The 16,094-nt window shown below is 42.9% G+C and overlaps 1 protein-coding gene across 1 annotated transcript in view; it reads right to left on the reverse strand.

Moving 5' to 3' along the window:
* Positions 1-16,094, reverse strand: part of LOC140319006 (inactive dipeptidyl peptidase 10-like) — a 189,896-nt gene that overhangs the window by 23,104 nt on the left and 150,698 nt on the right. Inside the window, exons 17-20 of the mRNA XM_072396517.1 lie at positions 14,538-14,582; positions 13,609-13,707; positions 13,450-13,519; positions 12,212-12,406 (exon numbers count right to left, since the gene is read on the reverse strand). Of these exons, the coding sequence (XP_072252618.1) occupies positions 12,212-12,406; positions 13,450-13,519; positions 13,609-13,707; positions 14,538-14,582 (409 nt within the window). The remainder of the gene's footprint in view (positions 1-12,211; positions 12,407-13,449; positions 13,520-13,608; positions 13,708-14,537; positions 14,583-16,094) is intronic.

Here is a 16,094-nt window from a genome sequence, read left to right on the forward strand (position 1 = left end):
CTTGGCGCTCCCTCTACCCCACTCTTAGAGAATACACCTTCTTCTCACCGGTACACCACTCATATTCAAGAATAGATTATTTCTTAGTTAGCAGTTCCTTGATGAGGGATATTCCAGACACCAAAATCCACCCCATCACTATCAGTGATCACGCTCCAGTTTCTATCACACTGAAGAATAACAGAGTTACACTACCAGTGAGGAATTGGAGATTTAATACATCATTACTAAAAGACCCTGATTTTATTAATTATTTCAAAAGGGAATGGTCTGTATATTTAGAAAATAATGACCTACCAGGAATATCAGCTTGTACTCTTTGGGAAGCCGGAAAAGCAGTTATGAGAGGCAAAATAATCTCTTTTTCATCAAATAAGAAAAAGAGGGAAAGTTCAAGGATATCAGATTTAGAACTCAGGATTAAATCATTAGAAATTGTCTACAGTACCTCCAAAGAGGAACACACACTGAATTAACTAAGAAAAGATAAACTTGAATTAAACAAAATTATTGATAAACAAACACAGTTTCTGATACAAAGACTTCGCTTGGAGAACTTTGAGCACGGCAATAAATCTGGAAGGTTCATAGCTAACCAACTAAAGAGAAACAAAGAGAAAACAACAATCACTTCTGTTAAAGACTCAAAAGGAAATGTCACCCATGACCCCGATGTAATCAACAATGCTTTTAGGGACTTCTATAAAACCTTATATTCATCACAAAATGATCCATCAGACAGTAACATAGATCAGTTTCTTAGTAATATCAACCTTCCAAAATTACAAACCGAACAGATAATGGCTCTGGATTCACCTCTTTCAATAGGAGAACTCCATGAAGCCCTTCAACATATGCCTAGTAACAAAGCCCCGGGACCAGATGGTTTTCCAGCAGAGTTCTACAAAGAATTTTGGACTGTTTTGGCACCTGCATTTCACAAAATGGTATTACAAGTTAAGCAGAATGGCAGATTATCCCCACACATGAACTCTGCTAACATTATCTTGCTACAGAAACCAGGAAAAGACCCCATACTTCCATCCAGCTACCGCCCAATATAAATAATAATAAATGCAGACCTCAAAATAATTTGTAAAGCCCTTGCCAAAAGAATAGAAAAAATAACTCCACTTATAATACATCCTGACCAGACAGGTTTTATAAAGGGTAGACACTCATCCACTAACACTCGCAGGCTAATTAATCTCATAGACTATTCTAACATCAACAACCTGGAAACCACAATAGTCTCTCTAGATGCAGAAAAAGCATTTGATCGAGTGAACTGGACATTTTTATTCGCAGCATTAAACAAATTCGGGTTTGGGTCACACTTCATCAACTGGATAAGGATATTATATAGCTCCCCAAATGCGTGTGTCAGGACAAATGATCAAACCTCTCCAAGCTTCAGTCTGCAGAGAAGTACAGGACAGGGTTGCCCACTTTCTCCCTCACTTTTTGCTATTTTCATGGAACCTTTAGCAGCTGCTATCAGACAAGATAGAAATATTAAAGCCACCCAACCCCAAACTATTGAGCATAAAATAAGTCTTTATGCTGATGATGTTTTACTTTCCCTTCAGAACTCTCAAACGTCTCTCACTCACACGATCACACTCATAAATAAATTCTCAGCACTTTCTGACTACTCTATCAATTGGTCTAAGACCACGGTTCTGCCCAGTAACTGCAGAGTCCAGAATATACCTGCGATCACTTTACAGTCAGGAAATATTAGATATTTAGGCATAAACATTTCCTCCAGGCTCTCAGAGCTAACAAAGCTAAATTATGTGCAATTATTAAAGACAGTAGAGGACAATCTCTCTCGTTGGAAGTCCTTACCTATATCACTTATGGGGAGAGTTACAACCATTAAAATGATGATACTACCAAAAGTTAACTATTTGTTCTCAATGATCCCCATAAAACCATCTGCTACTTGGTTTAAGTCACTAGATTCATGCATCTCCAAATTTCGGTGGAAAAACAAACCACCACGTATTAGTTTAAAAACCCTACAGAAGACTGTGGTGGATTAGATTTACCTAATTTTCAGCACTATTCCTTAGCCAATAGGTTACAGTATATATCAAAATGGTTTAAACCTAGCCCAATGGATGAACCATGGATAAATATAGAACAAGCATTGTGTGATAATCTGGAAATCTCACTTATTAGTCAAAACATAAAAAATCACAAATGTTTCAAAAGCATTAACATCAGCACCTCTCTGACAGCCTGGTGGGAATTTCTTAAAATAACAAAGCCTTCAATTGTCCCATGTAAGCATACACCCATCTGGAACAATCCTGACATACTGCAAAACAAAAAAATGCTAAACTTTACTCTGTGAAAGATCAAAGGAATCAAACATCTGGAACATATAATCCAAAATGGAAATTTTATTTCATTTGATGAGCTCATATCACAACACGAGATAGGCAGAAATAAATTCCTAGAATATCAACAACTTATGTCTATAATAACAAAGAAATATATCCTCCACCAACCAGACTTACAACTCCCGACTAGGGTAGCAGAATTTCTAAGCATCTGCACCCCAAAACTACTATCAAAAATATATAAATTATTGTCTAAAATAGATGACACAATGTCTCTTCCATCCTCAAAATGGGAGGCAGATTTATCCATCAGTTCTAGTCATAGCTTCTGGCCACAAATATGTTTCAACACCTTCAGAATGACTCAGAATTCTAATTTACAGCTCATACAATACAAAATCCTTCATAGAACACACTATACAGGACAAAGGATGTTCGGGATGGGTCTAACACACTCAAACATCTGCTCACATTGCACAGATAACACACCTGATGATTATGCACACGCTTTGTGGTTTTGTGCGCCTGTCCAGAAGTTCTGGCTTGAAGTCTGTGAGGACCTATCAACATGGCTAAAGTGTAGCATCCCTGCATGCCCCACACTGTGCATACTGGGTGACTTAGACAACATCAACATGGAAATTAACTCAGCACACATGGTTCTCACAGTGTTATGTATCGCAAAGAAAACTATTCTCATGAACTGGAAAGCGAAGAACAATCTGTGTATTAACCAGTTTAGAAATTTTCTTTTAGACTATATTAGCATGGAAACAATGTCTGCCTTGAAGTACAAGGGCTGGGTGATGGTGGGTCTCAGGCCCGGGCTGCTGCGACTGGTGTGACCGGGTGGTTTGTTTGTTTGTTTTTTGTTGTTGTTTGTTTGTTTGTTTTTTTGTAGAGGTCCTCCGGGGTGGGGTGGGGCGGGATGGGTATCTTCTGGGGGTACAGTAGGTACAGTCCCGGAATAAGGTCGCTGCAGGCCCCGAGCCTGGTGGACATCAGCCCCTCCTGCCCTGGGTTGGCTCCCAGGTAGCGGGGATGCCTATTGCAGCCATACCCTGGCTGCCCTCTCCGGGGGAGAGTAGCTCCCTCGGTGTATATCCCCATACCCCTCTCCCTTCTGGCTCCTGTACACAGCACACACTCACACATGAAGGGTTTTGGGGGCGTGTGTGTTCGGTGGGGTGTAGTGGATGGGGCCACGTAGGTGGTCCCCTTTGGTTGCACTCTGCAGTTCCCCGCCCCTGTTTTAATTATACCTTAGACATTACTACTTATCAAACACACTCACACACACACATTAGGTCTTGGGGGGTGGTTACACTGAGTGGCATCTGGTGGGCGGGGCTCTTTGGGTATGTAGGCTGCCCAGAGGGCCACGCTCCCAGTTCTACAAGTTTGGCTGCCCCTCAATTTTAATCACTCACTATTAGAAAATATTGAAGAGCCAGAAGGGTGAGGGGAGGGGTCTTCTTCCCACACCCCTGCTTCCTGGTTGCTGCTCGGGGCGGGAGGGGCCAAGAGGATTAATTAATTGTTCTGCTGGTTCGGGGTCTGTGGTGGCTGGGGGGCTGCTGGCCCCCTGGTGTGCCCGCTGCACTACACCCCAGCGGAGTCGATGGAGGGAGGACGTGTGGATGTATGTGACGTGAAAGTGTGTGTGGTAATGATTGGGCCTGGACTTGCTGTCGCCTGGCCTGCCTGTGCTTCTCCCCGCTGCTCGCGACTTCACCCTCCTGTGGGCACGTCTTGACTCCCAGGGCACTTGGCCAGGGGCGCTGGGGCAGGCGCTGACCCACTGTGTGGCTGTCTGGGGCGCTTGGCCCTCCTGGGTATTGGGTGGGGCCTCTGCCGGGGGGTTTGGGGGCGCTCGGGATCCTGGGGCCTGGGTCCAGTGCACGGCCCGTGTCTGGGCGGCTGGGGCCTGGCGGGGTCGGTGGGCTGTTGCCCCTGGCTCTCGGAGGGCCTCTGCCCTATGCTTATGGGGGCTCTGTCCGGGGGCTTCCTCTGCAGTCTTCTGGGTGGATGCGTGGTTGTCCCTGTGGTGGGCTTCCTGGGTTCTGTGCTCCGTGGGGGCTGCTGGTGGCCTGGGTCTTGTGGCCCTCTCTGCCTGCTTCTGATTGCTGGGGGGGGGCCGTGGATTATGGCTCTGTACACTTATACACTCATAACTAAGCACGGTTATCATGTAGGACCTGTGTCATGGGTGTTGCATGTTCTCACAAACACAAACACATTTATTAGCCCAGTAGCATGCTCGCTAAGCAGTTGATGTATTACCATGTCGTCTCAGGTCATCTATATCCACAGCTGTGTTGTATGCGATTACCGCTTCTTGTGCTTGTTTTTGTTTGTCTGTGTGTTTGTTTTTTCTCTGCTTGTCTGCTTTCAGGTGCTCCTGGTGGCGCTAAGGCTGGATTCCCCTCAGAGGCCATGGATTGTTGTCCGTTTTGTTTTTTTACAGATGTAGCAGCTGGTTGTCTGTTTTTTGTTTCTATTTTTGTTCTGTTTCCTCTTCTTTCCTCTTCTTCTTTCCTTGTCCCCCGGTCCGGTTCAGTTCTATTACATGTCATATATTGTCAACAGAAATAAATAAATGGGCATCAAGGGGAGCTTTACATTTATAAAACTTCCCTTGGCAAAGCAAATCTGTTTGGCATCAAAGGTATTCAGACTACAATTCTGCTGCCATAATGCTGAACAGGACAAGGGAAAAAAACGAAAAAAAACCAAACAATGTCCATGGTACTTAAAGTCGTCGTTCACATTGTCAAAATTTTATAAATATCCTGCTATGTTGCACAAAGCTAGCAGTAGCAAACTCTTTGTGAAGTTTGCTGACTGTCACAGAGAAAGGAGTACATAAACTGTGCTCCAGTGTGGATGAAGTCGTCCCAGTAGAGTACCTGTGCAGAAAAATTTTTTTAAGTCTGTTTTTAAAGTTAAGTGTTTTTAAATAAATTTTTTTGAAAGCCTGTCATAAATGTTTTTCATTTTTTTGTCAGATAAGGTATCTGTTCATTACAGTGTCCACAGTAAAGATTGTATTAGTCTAGAGGACTAATTTCAATGTTGAGATTGCACTGTTCTGTGCGTAGTGTTTTTTAACATCAGAAGGTTGATAATTATGTCTGACTGTTAAACTTTAAAATGAAAAATAAACAGTTTAATTGCATTGTAATTTAGTTGTGTGATATGTGCTGACGAGTGTATATTAAATGCAGAGTATAGGTTCAATTTATTTCGTGATATTTATCAAAAGAAAACTGGTAATGATTACCTAATTTTAGTTAGTAGTGTAATGTAATGCAACCAAGTAAATTAAAATGGCAAGCGCCAAAAAATAATTAATATCTACTTAATTATTTCATAACAGCAAATACTACAGATATGTAAAATTTACTTAAAATTTTAAGTAAAATTATGTCCCTGCCTATGAAAAGTAGACTTTACTTAATTTGTTTAAATAAATATACCTTAAAACTTGGATGTAATCACGTAAATGTTACTCTTTATGGAAAGTAACATTTACTTGATACTGGCAAGTAAGTGTTACTTACCTACATGCTTACCTACATGCAGGTGCAGGATTAAATTGTACTAAAATCATTTGCGTGCAAATACTTACAATATATTTTTTAAGTAAATCATTCTTATTTCTTTCTTTCAGTGTACTTTCAAAATACATTTCAGGCCTTTTGAAACTGCAGCAAGTGACTTTCTACTAAATTTTCACATTTTTCTGCAGTGTTTCTCTTCTTTTTGAATTTTTCACTTTTTGTTTAGCATTTTTCTTCTCTTTTCTGTACTTTTCTACCGTCATACAGCTCCAGGTCCTTTAAAAAAAACCTTTCAAGTGCTTTGAACATTCAGCTCATAACTTTCTGCTAAATTTTCACTTTTTTCAGTTTTTTTTAGCATGGTCAGCTATCCCCATTCGGCATTCTCATTGCTGTTTCGCAGGAACAGCTTTTTCTAGCTATTATTATCATTATTATTGTTGTTGTTGTTGTTGTTGTCTAGTATGCAATCACTGTGAATATTTACAATTTTCGCTACAGACCTCCAAACTTCATGTGGTCTTCAGATTAGCTCAAGCACAGTGTGTTGAGAGCTTCACGGAATGGGTTTCCATGGCCGAGCAGCTGCATCCAAGCCATACATCCCCAAGTGCAATGAAAAGCGTTGGATGAAGAAGTAGTAAAGCATGCCGCCACTGGAAACTAGAACAGTGGAGTAATGAATCACGCTTCTCCATCTGGCAATCTGATGGACGAGTCTGAGTTTGGCAGTTGCCAGAAGAACATTACTTGTCTGACTGCATTAAGCCAAGTGTAAAGTTTGGAGGGGGGACAGATGATGGCGGCCCTGCTCGGCTGCGGCTACTTCGGCTCCGGTTAGCATTGCAAACCTTAGGCTACTTTCGGCAGTTAAGACAGCGATTCCTGTACCTACAACACAGCGTCATGGTGTAGGAACAGTGTACACCCGTAAGACTGCAATTAGTCTCAGGAAATTAGGGCTCCAAGACTTCCTCTGCACGGAGACGCGGACCGCACTCGCTAGCCTCGGACTGCTACGCCGAGCGGACCGAGCGGCCAGCGAAACAGCGGTCCCTCCCACAACTAGTGGCCGCCCATGGAGACGTCGGAGACGGTGCGACAGGAAGCAGAAGCGCGGCTGCCGCGGAGGACTAACAGCTAAGCTAAAAGCTAACCCGTACAGATCGCCGCTTCCCTCACTGCTGCTCGCCAATGTACGCTCCCTGGAAAATAAAATGGACTACCTCAAGCTGGAACTACATTCAAAGCTTGAAACAAGAAACTGCTGTGCCATTGTCCTCACTGAAACATGGCTCAGTGCATCGGTCCCAGATAGCGCAGTTAGCCTGGACGGGCTAACAACATTTAGAGCCGACAGAAGCAGCGCTCTCACAGGTAAAACTCGAGGGGGGGGGGCGTTTGCATCTACACGAAGAACAGCTGGTGTAACAACGCTTCCTGGGTCTCCAGTCACTGCTCTGCAGACATTGAACTCCTGACTGTGAGATGCCGACCCTTTTACCTGCCACGTGAGTTCACCAGCGTCACCATTGTTGCTGTTTACATCCCACCCAGCGCCAACACGAAGCAAGCCCTCAGTGTTCTCCACCATAACATCACGGACATGCAAGCCACACAGCCGGAAGGGGTTTTTATTGTTGCTGGCGACTTCAACCAGGCCAACATGAAGACTGTGCTTCCAAACTTTTACCAACACGTGGACTTCGCTACAAGAGGGGCGAACAAGCTGGACCTTGTTTACACCAACGTAAAGAAGGCCTACAGAGCAGCCCCCCGCCCCCACCTGGGCTCCTCAGACCATCTCTCTGTCATGCTAATTCCTGCATACCAGCCCCGGCTCATCAGAGAAAAACCGGCAGTGAAGAAGGTGCGAGTATGGCCTGAGGGAGCGATGTCTGCACTGCAGGACTGTTTTGAGTGCACTGAATGGAGCATCTTCAAGGAGGCTGCAACAGACAACCAGCGCACCAACGTGGAGGAGTATGCTGCATCGGTGTCCGACTACATCAGTTGGTGCATGGAAAAAGAGACAGTAACAAAAACAATAGTCACTCGGGCAAACCAGAAACCCTGGATGACCAAGGAGGTGCGAGCGAAGCTGAGAGAACGAAATGCTGCGTTCAAATCTGGTGATTCTGCGGCTCTCAGGTCTGCTAGGGCTAACCTGAACCGGGCCATCAGAGACGCCAAGCGAGCCCACAGCCGGAAAATCCAAGGTCTCTTCCAAGACTCCAAAGACACGAGGAAACTGTGGCAGGGCATCCAGTCTGTCACAGACTACAAACCCACATCCTCATCCTGCCAGAACGACACCAGCTTCCTCAATGAGCTCAACAACTTCTTCGGAAGATTTGAGGAGCTGAACTCCAACCCTGCGAGGAAAGCGACACCACACCCCGACGAACAGGCGCTCAGACTAGAAGCATCAGCAGTGCGGAAAGTTCTGAGGAAGGTCAACGCGCGGAAAGCGGCAGGTCCCGACAGCATTCCAGGTCGGTTGATCAAAGAATGCTCGGACCAGCTGACCCACGTGCTCACGGACATCTTCAACACGTCCCTGGACCAGGCCGTCGTCCCACGGTGCTTCAAGTCTGCCACTGTCGTTCCGGTCCCGAAGACAACCACCATCACATGCCTTAACGACTTCCGCCCCGTCGCACTCACATCCTCCATCATGAAGTGCTTCGAAAGACTTGTTAAGGACCACATTATCTCCACGCTGCCCCCATCACACGACCCGTTCCAGTTTGCATACCAGTCCAAGCGCAGTGCTGAGGATGCAGTCTCCACTGCTCTCCACCTGAGCCTGGAGCACCTGGAAGACAAGAACACCCACGTGCGGATGCTGTTCCTGGACTTCAGCTCAGCTTTCAACACGATCATCCCCCAGGACCTGGTAGGCAAACTGGGCCCCTTAGGAATAAACACCCCCCTCTGCAACTGGCTGCTGGACTTCCTCACTGACAGAACCCAGGCTGTCAGAGTGGGGAACAACACCTCCGACGTCATCACCCTGAACACCGGCACCCCCCAGGGCTGTGTCCTGAGCCCCCTGCTGTTCACCCTGATGACCCACGACTGCCGTCCACGCCTCAGGTCCAACCACATCCTGAAGTACGCGGACGACACCACAGTAGTGGGCCTCATCCGGGACAACAACGAGGCGGCATACAGGGAGGAGGTGCGGCATCTGGTGGACTGGTGCAGAGGGAACAACCTGATCCTGAATGTCAACAAGACCAAGGAAATTATCGTTGACTTCAGGAAATCTAGACCCACCCACACACCCCTCCTTATCAACGACTCAGCTGTGGAGGTCGTCAGCAGCACCAAGTTCCTGGGGGTGCACATCACTGACAACCTCAGCTGGTCACCCCACATCTCCTCACTGGTGAAGAAGGGCCAGCAGCGCCTGCACTTCCTGCGTCGGATGAAGAGAGCATCCCTCCCGCCCCCCATCCTTCAGACCTTCTACAGAGGGACCATCGAGAGCCTGCTGACCAGCTACATCTCCATCTGGTCTGGGAGCTGCAGGGCCTCTGACTGGAAGTCTCTACAGAGGGTGGTGAGGACAGGGGAGAAGATCACGGGGGCTCCGCTCCCCTGCATCAAGAACATCGCGGACAGACGCTGCCTATCCCGGGCTCACCAGATCCTCTCCGACCCCACCCACCCCAACCATGGACTGTTTTCCCCCCTGGCGTCCGGCAGAAGGTTCCGCAGCATCTCCTGCAGAACGACCAGACTACTGAACAGTTTCTTTCCCCTGGCCATCAGACTGCTTAACGCCACATAACACTCCTCCACCCCTAAACACACACACAGACACTACAAAAACCACCCCCCATGGACATGGACAATACACGCACCTTAGTTAGTCTAGTTTTGTCTTCAACATGAACCTGGGGACTCCTTGGCACTTACTTTACTCTGACTGTGAAATTCTTTTCTAGTTCTCTTAAGTGCAATTGTTATAGTGCAATATTTAATGTTTCTCTTTGCAATAACTCAGTGCAATATTTAATGTTTCTCTTTGCAATAACTCAGTGCAATATTTAATGTTTCTCTTTGCAATAACTCAGTGCAATATTTAATGTTTCTCTTTGCAATAACTCAGTGCAATTTTTAATGTTTCTTTTGACAATTAGTGCAATATATCAATAACTTAGTGCAATATACATGAATATATAGATACTTATTTACCCTGCATATAGTTAGCTCTTAGCTCTTAGTTATAGAAAACATATTTATTGTATAGGAATAAGGTCTAGCTCTGTTACACTGGTAGCCAAGTAACGACATTTCGTTGTCAAGATTCACCTTGTGTTTTTTGTGCAATGACAATAAAGGAAGTCTAAGTCTCTAAGTCTATGGTGCAGGTTGTTTTTCAGGAGCTGGGCTTGGTCCCTTAGTTCCAGTGAAAGGAATATGCTTCAGCATACTAAGAGATTTTGGATAATTTCATGCTCCCAAATTTGTGGAAACAGTTTGGGGATGGCCTCTTCCTCTTCCAACATAACTGAGCACCATTGAACAATGCAAGATCCATAAAGACATGGATGAGCGAGTTTGGTGGGGAAAAACTTGGCTGGCATGCACAGTCCTGACCTCAACCTGAAAGAACACCTTTGGGATGAATTAGAGACTATGAGCCAGGCCCTCTCATCCAACATCAGTGTATGACCTCATAAATGCGCTTCTGGAAGAATGGTAAAAAATTCCCATAAACACACTTGTAAACCTTGTGGAAAGCTTGCCCAAAAGAGTTGAAGCTGTTATAGCTGCAAAGGGTGGACCGACGTCGTATTAAACCCTATGGATTAAGAATGGGATGTCACAGAAATAACTTTCCCAGCTCTTCTACACTGATATATTTGAATTTGGGTGTGTACAAACCCCCCCAGTGTTAAAAACAACAACCGTGTCCATTTCACGTGCGCTGCTGCGGCCACTCACTCACTTGTTCCTCTTGTCTGGGCAGAATCTAAACTCCAGCAGTGGCCAACACCTAGTCTCTACCCACCACGCCCTATAGGTTATAAAACAGCAAAGCTCAGGTGAGGCGGCCATATTTCAATCAACGCAGTGAAGTAAAACGGATGGCAGTATGGCGAATTTGAGAGCTAAGCATGTAAGTTGCTCTGTTGTTGGCTGCAGACCAGCACAAGACCCTGCATAAGACCCGAATCTCAGAGGACCTATGACAGGAGTGGATAAAGTTTATTTTTGATGGCGAAGTTCTGGCCATGGTCGGCATAAACCTATGGACTGCTTCCACAATTTGGGTCAGTACAGTGCAGGACTGGCAGCAAAACTTTTCCTAAAAGAGAGATTGATACCGACCATCCGTGGGGAAAGGACAGACTATGTAAGTGTTCTTTGTGTTTCTTTTGTCCGATTACCACGAGCTAATGCTAACCGCTAGTTCATGCAGGTAAATGGTAAATGGACTGTACTTGTATAGCGCTTTTCTAGTCTAACTGACCACTCAAAGCGCTTCTAACACTACATGCCACATTCACACACACTCATACAGCACGTCTTAAGGCTATGCATAACTACGTACTTTCTAACAATTCATACACACACATTCATACACCGATGGATACATCGGTAGGCAATGTGGGGTTCAGTGTCTTGCCCAAGGACGCTTCGACATGTAGCTTGGGGAAGCCAGAGTCAAACCACCGACCTTCCGATTGATGGGCAACTGATCTTCCTCCTGAGCTACAGCCGCCTAGGCACCTACAAACGATGCTGAAATAAATTATTTATACAGCAGGTTGTATTATATTAGAGTATATACATTATCTGACATATATTATATGACACTGGCTCAAACATATATGGCTGCAACGGTGTGTGGGCAGCCATGACCAGTGTTTGTGCTCAACTCTTGCCATAGCAGCGTGACGCCAAACCGAGGGGTGGACTGAGCATTAGCATTAGCAGCCGCGGAATGAAAATCCGACCGCCTCAGAGCAGAGTGCCACAGAGAGTGTACAGAGAGGACTGCTGTTTTTGATCCATTATGAATTTGACCAAATAATTTCACAGACATGTCATTGAGGTGCACTGGGAAAAGGGGTATAATTGTTCTCCGTTAAGTTCATATGTGTATAAAGGCAGATGAGTGAATACTTTTGGCGATATAGTGTAATAAGATGTAGTATATTTTTAGAATCTCTAAACTGAGTGACAGGGAATTTTCATGTTTTAAATAACATTTCATGAAATTTGTTACTCTAAATTTGAAAATAGTAAAAAGCAGAGTAAGTGAATATGATAACATACTGTACTGCTGCTATCTGGTCCTGAACATCAACAGTTCCAAGTCCTTGATGAACCTCATGCAAGATCCTCTGACCCTGGAAGCCACTGCCCCGACCATCCAGACGGGCCACTATGACACTGTATGAACTAACAAGGACAGATTCCCAACTGAGAGAGAAACGGTCACTCACAGCCTGTCCACCAGGGGTTGTATCACTGTAAGGAGGATATAAAGTATATTAGTAATTCTTGTTTTTCACACAAACTTATTTAAAGAAATCATTAGAATATAGTATGTGAAATTTCAGAAAAACAGAAATTTGGCAAAAAAACAAAAAAAGGTTTAGAAATTACCTCGAGAGCAAAACTATGTATTAATTGGTGAGTGTTACTTGGCATGAAGTAAATATCACAGTCACAGTTACATGGGACACTTTCAGGCATATATTAACACACTGCTGGTGTTCTACAGAGTGTTTTACACAGCATAACAAGTGTATTCAAAGTTTAATAAAAGAAATTTAAAAAAACATTCATGTGTGTATTCATGATAGTTGTTGGCCAGTGCAGCAGTGTGGTTCACTGATTCGATTAAGGTAATTTTTTGGACAACAATGAAGCACTGCAGCACAACGGAAGAAGATGTAGCAGAGCTTGAATACACACACAATACTTGTAAATGAGATAACCTTTTGTTGACATGTTTAATATTACCTGCTTTATTAGGAACATGAATAGTTTGACTTTATCATTTCAATACATATCATGTAACTCTTAAGTTACATAGACTTACAGTAAATACCCTAAAAGCTGAAATTTATCATCTGAGGTGATACTGAAATATGTAATGGGGTAATATGCGGCTTTAAATAAATAGTAAGTTATATTAAGATGTTCGCATAGTTATTAAACAGCTTTATTTCTTGAGGTAAATTGTTCCAAAAAAAGGGATTTAACTTCCCCTGAAAAAGTATTTGTTTGTGAAAAAGCTGAGATGGGGATTTAAGAGATGAAACTACAGCTTAATCAAACATTGTATATATAGAGAACAGGGACCAAACAATGCTAACTGATTGAAAAATAACAAGAGATTAATTCCAAAGCTGATATTTTCCTCAAAAGCTTTCCTACACTACAACACAAAAAGCACAGACCAAATATTTTAACCCCATGAGATAAAGAAATTCATATTACATGAAATGCATGTAGTTCGCCAGTGGACACATGCTCTGTGTCATCACATATGTTCTGGTACGTACACTACCAGTAGTAATCCATAAAGACGGGAATCAGAGAAGTCTGGTGGGTAAGAGATCTTTAAAGGTAAATCTGTAAAGAAAAAAAAAAATCATGTAGCTCTCCTGCAAGTCATCTGTATTTCACAATATCACTACAGAAACCCAATACTTTATTCTCACCAAAATGTTCTATTGGAAAAGTTCTGAAGTCAGTCAGCTGGATCCTTTTGTACTTCAAGGCTGCCTTTAGCAAAGAGTTATTCTCAAGGATGTAGTAATCTGTGAAGATGAGGGTGATGTGTTTAAAGTATGATATATTCCAAAATCTGTGTAGAAGATCTCAATGTGACTGCATACAAATTGATGATATGGGTAATTTCCTTTTAATCAAGTCATATAATAAGGTGAAATCAAAGGAGTAGGTACCATAGAAAATCTGAGTCCTTGGGATCATTTTTTAAATGGTCTTTGAAATTATCTGGATATATTCTTTGATTTTAACTTTTCTAGTCTGAGAATATAAAGGAGAATAGTTGTAAAATACAATTACTTTAACTTAAATGTAAATGTGTTTTTAGTTTTTGAATTAGTTTGTGAATTGATAATTTGGTCATTGGTGCTAATGTTAATCCTGCATGAAGAAAAAAGCAAAATTGTTAATATCTTCCATCTATGCAAAGTATCTTTACACAGGAGCTTGTATTTTTACATAGCAACCTCAGTATTTTCTCCACATTTGATAAATACGACTCCCTGATCTGGCCATTCTTCCCATTCAAGCCATCTCAGAGGCAGCTAAATTAAATTAAATTCATCCAGCATTTTTTAATAGAAAAAAAAATCCAAAATCAATTTACGTCTTATAATGAAACTGTTGAGGGTCTTGAGTTCCCTGTTGTGGATGGAGAGTCTGTTCAAATAACTCAGAGCAAATTGCTTGCTTTTCTGCAGCACTGTTGTTAACTTTTTTAGTGCAATAAAAACATTTACATAAAATAAAAGGCAAAAACAAGAGGCACATGTGAGCCATGAGGGAATGTGACAATGTTTATGTAACAAATAAATGGCAGAGAGATGGTGAAGAAGTCGTCTGTGTGTATGTTACTTACTTGAATTATTGAGGCTGTGTAGGATTACAGTAGGTGCTCCTGGACCTGGGGAAAGAGCAGTACATTTTCAAATACTTTTCAATATAATTAGATCTTCTAGATAAAAATCCAAATACAGTCAGTTGTCTCATTTTCTCTTTTTGCTTTTCACCTTTCCTATCTGAATAAATCAGACTTAGGTCACTTGCTGACTCTTCTTTTTTGTCCTTTTGTAAAACATCTAGTTAGAGGTAATAGAATTGCATGCTTTGTCAACAGCTCAGCTGCCACTATAATGCTTATTGATGAGCGAAAAAACTCTTGAAAGCCCAATTACAATACTCCTGGGTTCTGTTTCACAAAGCAGGTTCAACAAACTCTGAGTTGATCTACTCTGAGATAGAAAACTCAGAGTTTCCAGTTCCAGAATAGCTGATTTCAGTTAGTTTAGTAGCGGGCTGCACAGTGGTGTGGTGGTTAGCACCGTCCTTTTAAAAGTCCTTTGCAATCTCAATAATATTACAGGGAAAAACTGCTTGAATGGTAGCCATTCATTTATGTCATTTACATGCAATCCCATGGGAGAGAAGCGCAATTGGCAGCAGCTTAAGATGAAATATAAAAACGTTAAAACAGGTAAGACCTCGGCATGGAGGTACATCATTTTGATCATGTTTTACCCTGTAAAATAAATATTAAGTGTCTATTTGACTGTGCAGTTGTTTTATCCCCAACATAATGCTGTTTTCATACATATAAATGTCTTCTCATCTTCATCATGTTCTGTTAAGTAATTAAGTCTATTTAAACTAAAAGGCTTCTACTCAGCCAACAGAAAGAAGGCAGATGTCCGTAAAATGGGTGGTGGCCCAGTACCGCCATCTCTAACGAAAGGAGAGGAGTTAGCCCTAAGCAAGAATATTGGAAGGCCGGTGGCTGAGGGAATCCCTGGCTGAGCTCATCCTCTGAGTACACCCCCAAGACACAAGTGTCTTTATAAAATGTAATAGGCCTATAGATATAGTTTTTAAGCCTATTCATACAAATATTTGTAGCTGGAAATACTAAAACATGCGCGGTCTGATAACTATTTCCCAATGAATATTTAATTATCTGCACAGTAATGCTGCACCTTCATCCACGGGATCGTTGTCAAAAGGACATGCCATGTTCATGAAAAAAAGTCACCTCCTAATGTGCCTAATGGACTTCTAGAACTAGTAGAACAAGGCTACTCCAAAACTCACCTGCTGACTGAATGAATGAATGAATGAGAAAATCAAATAGTGTGTGTGGCTGAAAGAGGGCGTAGAAAGAGAGAAACTTGAGGTTCATTGAGAAAAACCTGGTCCCAACCAGTTTAGGTTTATAGAGTCTGTTACTATGGTAACTGTAACCTTTCTCTGGTTTGAGTTACCTACCTTTGTGAAACGGAAAAGTCAGTTTCCCTCATTTCAGGGTTAACTCAGAGTTTTCACTAAACCTGCTTTGTGAAATGGAGCCCTGCTCTACTTTACTTAAACTTGAAGACAAACCATAGCTCTTACCTCTGTTTATAGGCTACACTAGCTTTGACCT

This window comes from Leuresthes tenuis, unplaced genomic scaffold (genome assembly GCF_036924035.1).
Source record: "Leuresthes tenuis unplaced genomic scaffold, fLeuTen1.0.hap1 SCAF_12, whole genome shotgun sequence".
Lineage (NCBI taxonomy): Eukaryota > Metazoa > Chordata > Actinopteri > Atheriniformes > Atherinopsidae > Leuresthes > Leuresthes tenuis.